The 14,187-nt window shown below is 40.1% G+C and overlaps 1 protein-coding gene across 2 annotated transcripts in view; it reads right to left on the minus strand.

Moving 5' to 3' along the window:
• Positions 1-2,182: 2,182 nt before the first annotated feature.
• The window catches only part of sertad2b (SERTA domain containing 2b), a 43,324-nt gene continuing 31,319 nt past the window's right edge, over positions 2,183-14,187 (minus strand). For both annotated transcript variants that reach the window (XM_062430936.1, XM_062430937.1), the window contains exon 2: positions 2,183-7,702. In XM_062430936.1, coding sequence (XP_062286920.1) covers positions 6,409-7,698 — 1,290 coding nt within the window. In that variant the 5' untranslated portion in view covers positions 7,699-7,702 and the 3' untranslated portion in view covers positions 2,183-6,408. The remainder of the gene's footprint in view (positions 7,703-14,187) is intronic.

The raw sequence follows: 14,187 nt of genomic DNA on the forward strand, positions 1-14,187 counted from the left end.
TGGCTGTTAAACAGTGGCAAATGTTGGCTCTGTGCCGCTGTCAACTGGAAGAAAAAAACAAAACAGGCTGAGCTTCATAGTGGAGACTGTGGAACTGTTACCCAAAGACACACAGCAAAAAACACAGACGGTGCACAGAGGAGCTAAACACATTTAAACCTTTTACTGTTATAGTTTACACGTTGAACTCCTGCAGCTACACAGCCAATGAGACTCAGAGCTGGACAATAGGGAGCTATAAAACTGACAGAAGGCCGAAAGCAAACATTTTTATATATATTGTGGGAGTTGAAAATACATCTGAATAGGCTACTGTTAATTAAATTGTTAATTAACTGGAGTATAAAAACAAAATCTTATGCTTTTCCTTTATTTAACTAGTTATCTTTCTTTTATTAGCCTAATTACAGGATTTATTTGCATTACAATAAGAACTTTATTAATCTTGAGGGAAATTTAACATTATGAGGCATTATGAGATCACAAGGTAATGAAATCCAAGATTTATTTTACTCCTGATGAAGACAAAAGACATCTCTGGATGTGAAGGTATCTGATATACTATTCTAATTAGTGTTAGAGAGTAGTTGTAATATAGCAGTGTATGGATGACTACTACAGTACCTGCATTAGCTGCTGCAGTTTTATGAAGTAAGTTAGCTTCGGCTAAAAGCCAGAAGCTCATTGTGTTTTTAGCCATTATCTTTTTTTTCCAGTGTTTTCACTTTTCAGTTGCACTAAGCTGACCAGCTACACAGAAGATTCAAACTAATCAAGTTTAAATGCACTTAAGGTCAAAGTAAAACACTTTAACTCACCATTTTATGCATTGATTTATTCAGTTATATATTCTGATAACCTTTTACTACATTGAGTCAGTTTTGGGACTCCATAGTAGACCAGTCATTACTGTATCATTCCTTTATCAGTTGTAAAATGTGCTGTAACATCCTTCAGCCCGGAGACGTCTCCCTCTAAATGAACCCACTGTAAATACAATTTTTGAAAGAGTCACTTATCTGTCTTAATACAAGAAAAGGGGCTTTGAATAGAATCTGAAGATTGAATGTGTTTCCAATGCAAATCAGCTTGTTCTGAGAATCTTCTCTTAAGTGTGCGTCAGTTTTTATCCACAGGGGAATCGAACAGGAAATTAAGGCCAACAATCAGACATTCAGGCATCTGATGTATGTGTGGTGGTGTGTGTGGAGACAGGCCTGTCAGTAATATTGAGGACAGTGAGGTCATGCTATGTTTTCTCTGCATATATGGCGAATTTCACTTACACAAACTAATACCAGTATTACATTAGAGATTTTAGGCTGAAAGAATATGAATAATTCTGTATGGAATGGGCTTTTAAACAGGATTTATAACAGAAAATCTATATAAACACTATATTTACTGTATGTGTCCCTGTACTGTAGTGCATCCACATATTGTCTATGTTATAACAATTCCAAGTTTTTGCTGGCATTTAAAGATTTATTACTATAACACTATTTCAAAGTGACATGCTTTTCATTTATGCCTCACATCTAAATTTGCTAAAGATTGTAGTGAAGAGCTTCTTTCTGAAAAATGATGGCTAATCTGTGTGGTTTATGGTGAGGGTACCATCATGTTTTTTATGTATCATATATGATGTATATATCATGACCAACCCTGAAACGTTAAAATATAAAATAGGGTTTGTCCTCCAGAGAATCTGTGAAAATGAAACACAGGCCACCTTAACACTATGTAGTAAGAAACATCAGAAGGATAAAGTGAGTCAATATAAATATGCCAACACATTAAAAATTAAGATAATCCTATAACACAACACTTTGATCAGAAAAATCAATGAAAATCATAATCTTATGACTTTTTGACATTAAGAAACTTATTATTTGACATCTTCGTATAAACATCGTATAATTAGATTTAAATCAAGATCAGCTCAAATAACTCAACTGTCTTCATCAGTACATGGAGTTGACTTGATTGTCATTGAGATGACAGGTGTTCAAACCAGAGAAGTGATTGAAAGCTCCAGAAAAAGCTAGTGGAAGAACGATGAGCTATGATTTTTTTTTGTCAAACGTTACATCAATAAATGTGAAGGTCAGTGTGTTTATGTGTATCACAAAAAAAAGAAAGATTGTACACAGTGTACACAGAGAAACCACAAGACACATCCTCTCTTTTTACAGTTTATTGTATATATATATTTATATATATATATAAAACTACAAAAGTAAGACTGTTTCAAATTCATAGACAGCAGTCCATTTATCTCATATATATATACATATATATACACGCACATACATATATATATGTATACATATATTTTATCTACAGTCCACATTTGGATCCCAATACAGCTGATAATTTCTCTCTCTGTGTTTTTGTATATTCTATTGCATAGAAAAAGGCACAGCTCTGAGGTCTGTGAAAAATACAGCCTTCATAGAGGAAATCAGCCTGGACTGCGGTCACTCTTTCCTGGCGAGTCGAACCGCAGCACACCCGGACAGCGCTAAAGCAGATTCGATTACAAACACTGATCGAAAAAAGTCTCAAGAGCTCGAATGTTGTTCATACTATGTACATTACTTTTGGCATTGAAGTGTCTATGACAGGCTTTGGAGTCTTGACATCTGAAGGTTGGAGACTTTTTTTTTTTTTTTTTTTTTTTTGAGTATTGCTGCATGAACTGTTCGCCTTCAACTGGAAAATGATGAACAAAAGAGTACAAAAGATGTAAAAAGTTGTGGCCGCCACCCCCACACACAAAAAAATCAATAACAAAGCAACAAACAAACAGATAAACAAGATAATATAACTACCTATGTATGTAAAAAAAATGGCTTCCACCCATAATTCCACACTCAGATACATTCCTATCTGGAGCAGAGTACATTCCTACCACACATTCTGTACACGCATTTACAATCCAAATGTTCACTTCACATCAAAAATAAATATATTTACACGGAAAAGAAAAAAAGAGAAAAAACCCAATATGAATAAATAACTTCATTGACAAAAAAATAAGCACTCCAAAATTCAAACATAGTGAAAGAAACATGACGCAGTCGTCTACAAACAGTATTAGTTGGTGCTGCCGTCTGTTCGGCTCACACTCTGCTTTGAATTCAGTTCAAATGTTTTTCGTTTACACACTCTAGATGAGGTGAAAAGCACGCTGGGGAGCCAATGATCTGTCTTGGAACACGTTTTAACATTACACGGCCTCACTGCTGTTGGCTAACACGGTAAAAATGAGTCACGCTGGATTACAGATAACACATTCTGTCCCATTAACAACTACTGAGTCCCACCAGCTGGGAGTTCTGCTAGAAATACCATTAACATACCATTTCATACCATAGTACTGTTGTGTTGGCAGACACAGAAGTGTTGAGGGTTTCTTGTGTAATTAGGTACTTAACTACATTTGAAGAAAAAATCCACCCTTAAATATTTCTAATCCATTGAAGTAATGTAGACGATATGTATAATGAGTTACAATGGAGTTTGTATCAGAAAAGGCCAAAATGATGAACACCAAGCTCTGCGGTTTCGTTTAGCTCGAGCTTTTTAGCCATTTTTTCGCAGCTAACGAGCCAAACACCTCCTTTAGGACTTGGTGGAAACCAAATCAGAGTTAAAAGGACCTATGTTCTCCACATATGCAGATGACAACTTAAAATAAATGCAATGGATGAATAATATGTCAGATATTTGAGTTTCGGCTTATTCTGCTGCCCCCAAGTGGCCAAAAAAACAATGAATGCAACTTTAAATATCAGGTTTTTGGTTTGAGCCTCTAACAGTGGATGCTTAAAAAGCATTTTGCACTTCTAATGTTTTGATTACCATGTAGTCAGTCCTGCAATGCATTGGTGATCAAAAAAACCCATTGTAGAAGTATCCCAGGGAGGATTTCCCCTTCTACATATCAGCCTATTAGTTGAAATCATATTGTTTTATTGTCTACAAGAGGCAAAGTGATGACTAAGCTTTTCTTATTCATTGCTTATGAATATGTTTCTGAGTATTGCAGCAAGCAAAGGCATTTCACAACTTTTTGTTTTGTTGTATCAACTTCTACAAAACAAGCCTTTTTTTTTGCATCCTTGCAGATTCCTAAAAGTGTAGGCGACTATGTTGTTGTCCTGTAACTACTTAAACTAATGTGGGTGTCCTCTGCAGGCTTTGTCACTATGAAAAGGCAACTAGCCTGGTGCCAATGTGTCTACTCTATCTCAGATTTTTTTCTCTGAAAGAATGTCAGTAGTCTAATAATGTATAAATGACTGTTTTTAGCCTCAAACACTACATACATAATCTTTCTTTTAAAAATGCTTTTAATAGCAAACCCATCCTCCATACATTTGATCCACAATAGTTAATAACTAAATCTGTGAACTGGGGACAGTAAAATGTATTTCAATTGTTGAATTATTAAACGTATCAACTTCATTATTATAAAAAATATGAATGGGAATTTGATGTAAACTGGAATATATATTTAACTTGAACAGATCAGCATATAAAGGCTTAAACACAGCATTCGTAAACTGAGCTTCCCATTCTATGAAAAACTGTGTGCGTGTGTGGTCTGCTGGGAAAATCATAAAGATGATAGGTATCCTCATGTGACCCTCCATCTTGGATGCTGCACTCAGTCATCATATTTAGTCTTTTTGTGCCTAAACTCATGCGTGGTGGACTGTGCAAGAGAGCAGTGTTTTGAAACAACGGAGTCTTTTTTGCATGGTTGCAGTATCGGGTTAACACCCTGGTTTGGGTTTCCTACTTCACTGGAAATTCACATTCAAATTATTTACGAGACAGATTTAGCCCTCCGGCGATCGCATGTGTTTAAAACATCCAAGCGGTTTTTGGGGTCAACCTCAAAACTGTACTGCACAATGTACAGAGGTGAGCAGAACCCTGACATTTGGCGTGTAAGAGCCTCTATCCTGAACACGGGTAAACATTCTCTGCAATTTGTCTGCCACTCATGTTGCTAAATCTGTTGCATCAAAAAACCCTGAATAAGGCATTTCTTCTAAAATATTTCCTTCTTTTTTTTTACGCTATTCTAAGAAACCTACAGAGTACCAATGGTGCTGAAATTTGTGACATTTCTTTTGGGTCCTGTAAAGCCAAATTATGCATTCAATAAAAAAAAACATGTGGTGGAGAGTGGTGTTTGGAGTCTGCTTAAGTTGGACTTTTCAGATGTTCTCCATCCCACTGAGATCTGTGTTGGTGCTGCTGCCGCTTCCAATGTAAACACGTTCCTGTGGGTGTAGCTCATTTGAATTCTGCTGAAACTGAAGCATGATAACTAGCCCATACAACCGGGCTTATGTAAAATAGCATCCAGCACAGTTACGTGCCTGCCAATTAGAAAGGTAAAGAAAAAATACATAAAACCTGAACTGAATTCATAACAATAATGTGTACAAGAACAGACACCTCCTTCTATCAAAAGGGCTTCAACAAACCACTATGTGTTTTTAGAGCTATTGCCGAAGCGTAATTATATAGCCAAGCTAATATGTAGCACACTGGTAAAACAATGTATTCCATAAAAACTTATTATGCTCGCTTTTCAAATAAAACAGCATCTGTAATAAGATAAAAGATTAAATAATTATTATTTGATCATGAGAAATTACCTCACTTAATAACAGTTTTTAATACAATAGAATAAATTAAAAATGTTGAGGGATTGACCTCTCTAGGCTGTTAAAGTGAAAAGATCTAGGAAAAAAAAAACAAGAAAAACAGACAAATACTGTAAAAACAGGAATTGAATAAGTGGTCATTTTGAAAGGCACTCATCTGCTAAAAGCCATGAATCCAATGTGTGTGTGTGTGTGTGTGTGTGTGTGTGTGTGTGTGTGTTTACTTGTATTTCTATACCTGTGAGGACTAACTGTCCTCACAAGGATAGAATGATTGCAAAGATCCTCCAGAATGAGGACAACTTGCCGGTCCTCATTTCTTTCTATTTACAGTAACTTTTCAGGGTTAAGGCTTAGGTCCGTGTTAAAGATTAGAACTAGGATTAGGTTTAAATTAGGGAATGAATGTAGTTATTGGAGGTCCTCACAAGTATAGAAATACAAACATATGTGTGTCTTTGTTTCCCGGTTACTTCATTTCCATATTTGGAAAGGCGAGCACAGTGCATGCACAGTGTTGTGTAGTAGTAGTAGTTGTCATAGTAGTACTAATTGACATCACCATCGATGCTTACAATTACCGACCTTTAAAGAGAGTTATTTAAAAACAAACATAAAAAGAACAACCAGGAAAAAACCCTAAATTCATCCCAAATTTTCATTCCAGTCTGTTCTCCGGATTAAACTGTCTTTGTGTTTCAAAGGTGGTGTCTGCTAGTCACGAACCCACCAACACCTCCATGATGTGGTCCAGTTCTGTCAGATCAATTTTGAAAGGCTGATTGGCTGAAACCTGGGGGGCGGGGCCGCTGTACGGCGACGCCAGTGATTTGAGGAGGTCGTCCGCCGTCACCATCGGCGACAGTTTGGCGAGGCCACCGCCCGCTGTCATGCCGACAGCCCCCGCTGTCGTACAGGGGTCAAAGTCATACATGGACGTGTCGATGTCGGCGAACAGGACATCGTCCAGCGCCAAGTCTGAGAGAAACCCCGAGGGCGAGGAAGAGGAGGGAGAGGAGGAAGGAGAGGAGGAAATGTCTACTAGGCCTACAGGGGGCAGTGTGGGCAGAGTGTCCAGCGGCCGAAGCTCGGCACAGCGGCTTTCTGCTAGCAAGACGCTAGCTGCCTCTGGTTTAGCACCCACGGCTCTGAAGTCTTTGGGTGGTCCCATCGGTGCTGGGGACAGGGCTGCTAAGTGGGAGGGCTGGGTGAGTGGCATGGGAGTTGGGGAGGTAGTCACGGTCGTAGTATTAGCTGCTGCTGTCCTTGTTATGGCTGTGGGAGGACCCAACTCCATGTCACTCAGAGCGGAGGCGAAACCGTCATTGGACGAGGCAGGCACAGGGACCCTGGGGGATGCCTGGCTCAGAAGTGCCGACGGCAAAGGTGGAGGCTGCGCAGGAGGAGGCGACATAGGAGGAGTGGGTGGAGACGGAGCGCAAAAGGCTGAATCTCCACCGTCCTCCTCCAGTAAGGAGGCTGGAGTGAGGCAGGCTTCCAGAGGGGCGGGGCAGGCCTCCACACGATCGGTGCAGGTGTGGGATGTCTGGCAGGTGGGAGGCACCGACGGGTGGGGTGAAGGCGGTGGAACGATCACCGGCATCAGCAGCGCCGAAGGTTGGGGCACCTGAGCCGACGCCGCTGCTGACAAAACACCGAAGGAAGGCGCCTCGCGGTAGCCCTCATCCATGGGGTCGTCGGGCGGCGGCGAGGGCGGCAGGAGCAACGGCCGCAGGGAGCCTTCTTGCTTGAGTTCGTCCTGGATGCGTCGCAGCATGTTGTTGATGAGGACTCGGCGCTCCAGGCTGGGCTCACCAAGCGGCCGCTGGCTGTACAGCTTCATCAGGGAGATGTTGAAGATGGTCTGCCGCTGAAGGGTGTACGATACCTTGGAAAGGCCTTCCGGACAGAAGCCTAGTCCCCCTCCCGCCACCGACGCCTCCATCGTTTTGCCTTCCAGCCCCTCTTCATCCTCGTCCAGCTTCCGCTTCGCACCTTTACCAAACATATATCTGGAAGACAAAACCAGAGACAGGACAGGAGTTCACTTGATGCTCATTGTAGAAATAGGTAACCTATCGAAGTATGTCATCTATGACAGAAAAATGACCAAAATGACCAAAAATGTACATTGATGATTAACCTGAAAACTATTTTTTCAATTACTGGATGAATCGTTTTGTCTATAAATGTCAGAAAATAGTGATAAATACCCCTCACAATTTACCAGAGCCTAAAGTGACATATTGAAACTGCTTTTTTGGTCCATTGTGGTCCAAATCTTTCAGTTGACCACCATAAAAGACAACAAATCAAAAATGATTAGTCAATTGTAAAGATGTTACTGATGAATTTTCTTGTTAAAATTATGAATTAAGGGACTAATCATTTCAGCTTTCAACCAAAATGAATAATATAGTCCTGGTTTTGGCAACAATTACATCCCTTAACCATTGAATTCTCAACGTAGCATACCCTTTTGGACCAGTCCCTTTTGATCAAGGGGTGTTTAACGTACCCCCTTGAGTACAAGACAGTACAGAGAACTTGACATTTGTGACATTCAAATAAGCACAATTTGGGGTAAGATATTAATAAACAAATCTTTCTCAATAACTAACCCTGTTTTAAATACAGGATTTCCCCCCTCGTTGGCATTTTTAGTCGCTTTCCGAAACCAATTCAGAGCACTTCCGTAACAAAAAACTGTTCTTCCTTCCTGCCTGGAATACACCTCAAATAATTCTGATATTCCAAATAATTTCACATCTGTTTTTTGGGGGTTTTTCATATGTTCATTTAAGTCCAGTGTTAGAATATGATTATGACTGTCGAAACCACATCTCAGCTCACCGAAGCAGCCATCATATTCAGCAGTGAAGTTTTCAGGCTGAAACCCAGAAGCTTAAAAGCGGTAATTCAAGAAGCTGCTTAAAAGCAACAAGCTTACTGCAACAGGGGATTTAAAAAAAAAAACATACATTGAAACTGAGAGCAGCTGCAATGGGAGCCTCGTACTGCCGCTGCAAACTGTAGCCCAGCGTGCGTGCACGCGCACACACACACACATACAGTTATGTAATAGCAGCGTTCCCTGCTGTACCACAGGATCATAGGCCAGATTTAAAGCCAAACCCCCCCTCTTCTACCCTCCTCCTGCCATATTAGAATAGCACATTGAGATACTTAGTGGGGGGGTGGGGCACGGTGTGTGAGTGGGGGGTGGGGGGTAGATATATACAGTGGAAGAGGAGAGAGGGAAAGAGAGAAAAAATGCACGATGACGAAGCCACAGTAGCTAAAAAAAGATATTCCAACAGTTTACAAGATTGGTCTAATCAAACTATCTGATAATGTCACTGCTACTACAGAGAGAAAGAAAGAAAGAAAAACAATTAAGGAAGACAAAAAAGAAAGAGGGAGAGAAAGAAAGAAAAAAGAGGAAGAAAGAGAGAAAAAGAGAAAGAAAGAAAGAAAACAGGCATGGCTGCAGTGTGTTTGAGTCTGGTCCAGGCTGACAGGCTCATGCAGCCAGTCGCTGTCTACACACACACACACACACACACACACACAAACAGTACACTGCGCATGCGTCTCCTCACACACACACACACACACACACACACAGGAAGTGTGAGCTGCAGGCCCAGTCACCACGACTGGTTGGTTGCCATGACAAACAGAGTCAGCTGGGAATTCACCCAAAGAGATGACAAAGAATGGGATGGTGGGGAGGGTGAGAGGAGGAAGAGGAGGAGGGAAGCAGGGGGTGGGTTTGGTGGGATTGCTGGGGGGGCAGGAAGGAAGAGGAGGAAGAGGAGGAGGAGGTGAGAGATTGAGATTAGTCTTGTAAAAAAAGGTGGGAGGGTAATGAGCGATGTTCTCCACGCCCTCTTCTAAAACTACTACTACTGCCGAGGTACCTTTGAGCAAGACTTGAACCTGGAGTAGCTCTGTGCATGTGCAGCTTCACATGAATATGATGTAAAAAGCACTGGAGCGATTGATTTGTGCAGCCCAGTCAATTTAATTTAGATCCAAACTAATAACAAATGTGCCTGAAAGGGTTTTAACAATCTGTGTAACACCTTCAATACTCATGTTTCCCTCATGTTACAACATGTGTTAGTAGGCATATTTTTTAAACTTTGAACAGAGCTAGGCTAGCTGCTTCCAGTACTTATGCTAAGGTAAGCTAATCATGTAAACAACGGTCACATCAATATTGTCATTTAACAATTAGCAAGACAGCCAACCAGCCAAAATGTTGAAATATTCCTTTAACTAGACATCCAGTTGGCGCATTTAGCTAAATTAAAGCCAAAACTAGCAAGTACTATAAATGCTGTTAGCTTTTATGAGAAACTAGAAGTCTGTAGTTAGCATGAGCAGCTACAACCAGTAACTTCAGTAATTACACACGTGCGATCACCAACATTTAATGCTACAGTTAGCTTAGCAAAAATAATCTTGTTATTTGAACTACGCTAATATATATTAGCCAATATTAGCTTAGCGTAGCAGATTTTTAAAAAAAAGATTTTTTTCTGGCATAGACGCCTTTATTTGTCAGTACAGACACAGGAAATTACAGGAAAGAGAGGAGGGTGTGACACGCAGAAAGATCCGCCGACAGGGACTTGAACCGGTGTCGCTGCTTATATGGCGTGCACTCTTAACCACTCGACCACCTGTGCGCCGTTTAAGACATATTTAAGGTCAGTTAGAAATACAGCCACCAGAGAGTGCAGATTCATTATTATTATCTATTAGGCCATTATTACAATTGATGTGGGATGCTTATCAAAAATATTTGTTTATGTTACTGTATGTTTTTACGTTTAAAAAAAAACCCTCTTAAATATTGATATTGATATAAAGCCAATACATTCACTATTGGTTGACCTACACTCAGTATAGAATATAATCTCTGAAATGATTTTGATAATCTCTAAATGACTTTGTTTATCTCAGGATCAGATTACATGGATTCAATCCAATTTTGACTCAATTTTGTTAGCGCCATATGGCTGTATGTATATGGTAACTGTCCACTGTATGTATACTGGTATAATATATCCTCTGACCTAAAACTATTAGTCTACTTAACTATTAATCTACTTAACGGCTATATCTGATGAACTGGTATTAGTTCCCTTTTTTGTTCTGTTTCTTGTCCTGTTTTTTTTCATTGTTGATGTTGTTGTTGTCAATTGCTTTTTTAATGCATTATAACTCCAGCATCATGTTGTTATATAATTCCTAAAAACGGAAAAACATAAATAAATTGCCATTGCCAATTTAGATGTGGCCAGATTTTCTTTTTTTTTTTGTGATCAATTTTTATTTTATTTTAACTGAGGTCATCTAGACATACAATCAGCAATACACCATTGAATTGAATAGAGCTAATAAAACAGGGACACTATATTCATAATGACTAGTCAGGAATGTGTGACAATCACATAAAAGATCCACCAAGAGCACACCTTCAGAGTCACTCTGAGTCACTGTAATAAGTGCAAATGAGAATACGCGCTTAGAGGCACAGTAGGGCCCAAAAATCAGAGACCACCGCCCACCCACCTGAATGGGAAAGTGGCCCCGGACCCCCGGACCCCACCGCACACCCAGGGACACACACATATGTCTATACAAACACACACACCTTACCCTAAAAAAGGTTAGTTTGCACTCATATATACTTGCATGGATACATACATACGTACATATCTGCAAGAGAGAACATAAAGTGATGAACAATATTGTGAATGGTACTGAAATGCAGTTTACCATCTTCTTAGCAGCTGTCAGACAAAAACACACGCTTTTGAGCTTTTTGCAAATGAAGCTGAGAGAGATCATTTAAAAGCAGTACAGAGAGAGGGACAGGTATGTGTAGTATTGCAGCAAGTGGCCAGATTTTATGGCTCTATGATTGCCTAATGTGACATGGTGACCATTGTGGAAGACAAAAATATTGTGTAGTTGTTCCTGGCATTCTTTAACAGACATCTAACTGTCCTCAGAAGAGTCATTGTTTAATAACTTCTTCCCTCTGAACCATGTACCTGTACAGGTAACCTGCTCCAATTAAACCTTTTCTGATTTAAAAAAAGCACAAGCTGTCACAAACACATTGATTGATTAGTTAATTGGGTCAATAAACAAAAAAATTCCCCTCAAAGGGACACATTTATGAGCTCTGCAGTAGTTAGCGCTCCTGATGGATGCTTCACCTGCCATTCGTCCCAGTGTTTCAGCTGCCTGGAGTGAAACCAGAACACATATATGATACTTTTCTATGCATCACAAGAGATGGCCTGGAGGACACTCCTCATGATGTTTCAGATATGTCACTTCATCTCAGTCAAGGTGGCTCTCGTTAAGTAAAAAGCCCCTCAAAGTAGTTAAATCATTTGGCTTGAAAGGACGTCAGATTGAAAACATCTTCAGACGCACATATACATCTTCACATTTAACACAAGCTCACTTTATTTAAGAATAATCAGGATTACTGAATAATCAGTTTGGAGCTACAGGAGCATTCTAGTTAAATCTATTCCTGACAAATTCTTCTAATCAGCTGCATATCCTCCACTCATCTAACATCAGGTGTCCGTGACTACTTCAGTCTCTACACTGACAGCAGTGGTTCACTGAGCTGCGAGGGGAAATGGCGAATCAAGAGAGAGATAGAGAGAGAGAGAGAGAGAGAGAGAGAGAGAGAGAGCGAGCAACAGAGTTAGTTTCAAAGCAGTTTGCGAGAGTGTGATTGAGAGGCGAAGCAGCTGCGCATGTCTGACTCACTGACTCATGGCAGGGTGTTTAGACTCACACACACACACACACACACACACACACACACACACACACACACACACACACACACACACACACACACACAGAGTGCAGGGCTGACATACCAGAGGTGCCCCACCCCTTTACATTCCACTTCATTATCCTCCTCTTCCCCTCTCCCTTCTCCTCCACCTCTTCTTCTTCACTCACTCTCTTTCTTTTTTATGTCTTTTTCCATCTTTTTATTTCATCCCCCCCTTCCCTCCTCCTCCCTCCTCCCCCTCTCCGCTGACTGTCAAAGTTCACAGGCCCGGGGAGGGGTGGAGGAGGGAGTCCTACACACCCTTATGAGCCATTTCTAGATATGAATACAACAGATCATAAATGAGTAGATAAACGCATGGCGGCGGTGGTGGTGGCAGTAGAGGAGGCACTGCAATCCAAAATGGAGCCGCGGTCTCTTCATTCATTCAAGGTCGCTGTGACTTAACGCGTCGCTGCAAACTGTCTCACAAGTACGCTTTTCCATGAGGTTCATATAAGCAGAAGCAGCGGAGATAAAGAGGTGACTAGTAAATGACAGGAGGTTAACCAATCAGCAGTTATAAAGGTCAATCTAATAGTTGGAAACTGAAATTCATTCATTATGCATTCATTATTCAATTGGACATTATTTAGTGCTTGTGACAATATTTACAGCAGCAGTGGACTCATACTGTATGTATATATTGTCTACAGTCAGGTTCAGTGTCTCCAAAAGTCCAACAGTGTTCTTATGTGTCCATCAAACACAAAATACATCATATATATCCTATTAGAGGTAACTAACTCTACTCACCCTATCACATATATTTTTTTATTTATTTTTTTGATATACTTTATTGATCCCAAGCTGGGAAATTACAGTGTAGGAGCAGCTCGACGGGAGCTGCGGCTACAGGCAGCCACCTGGGACGGCGCCATACACCGTTGGCGCAGCAACGGGAGCAATTTGGGGTTAAGTGTCTTGCCCAAGGACACATCGATATGTGGACTGGAGGAACCGGAAATCGAACCGCCAATCTTCCAATTGGAGGACGACCGCTCTACGTCCTGAGCCACAGCCGCCCCCTCACTTTTTCAAATGTTATTTTTATTATATTGTTATATATAAATAAATATATATATATATATTAATAAAAGTCCAATATCAAATGAGTGTCATAACAAATGATACTAACTGTAACAATGTCACTAAATACAATCACTAAAATGCAAATAAATGAATCTGAAACTGTTTAAATTAGACCTGTCACGATAACTACTTTTATTAGACAATATATATTGTAATATATGAAATAGTCACGATAAACGATATTGGCGTTTGAAGATCATTGTATACCAATGATATAATGATAATATAATAGCATAATAATGCAAAGGGGGGTGGGATTGGAGAGTGGGTTCTACACTTCTGTAAAAACACAGACTGTTATTATGGTTGGGGACAGAGTTATTTACCTTTAATTCTTCTGCAGTCTCCACTCAGGACGTACACAGTGAGGAATGGAGGACACTACTTGCTTAGCCAATGTGACATGAATAGCCTCTTAGCTGCTAATGTGAAGTGTGGCAATACTGATGATGTTGATAATTACGCTATTATACGATAAGTCGATAATGTTATTATTGTGACAGACCTAATTTAAATGATGAT

This window comes from Scomber scombrus, chromosome 12, assembly GCF_963691925.1.
Source record: "Scomber scombrus chromosome 12, fScoSco1.1, whole genome shotgun sequence".
Classification (NCBI taxonomy): Eukaryota; Metazoa; Chordata; class Actinopteri; order Scombriformes; family Scombridae; genus Scomber; species Scomber scombrus.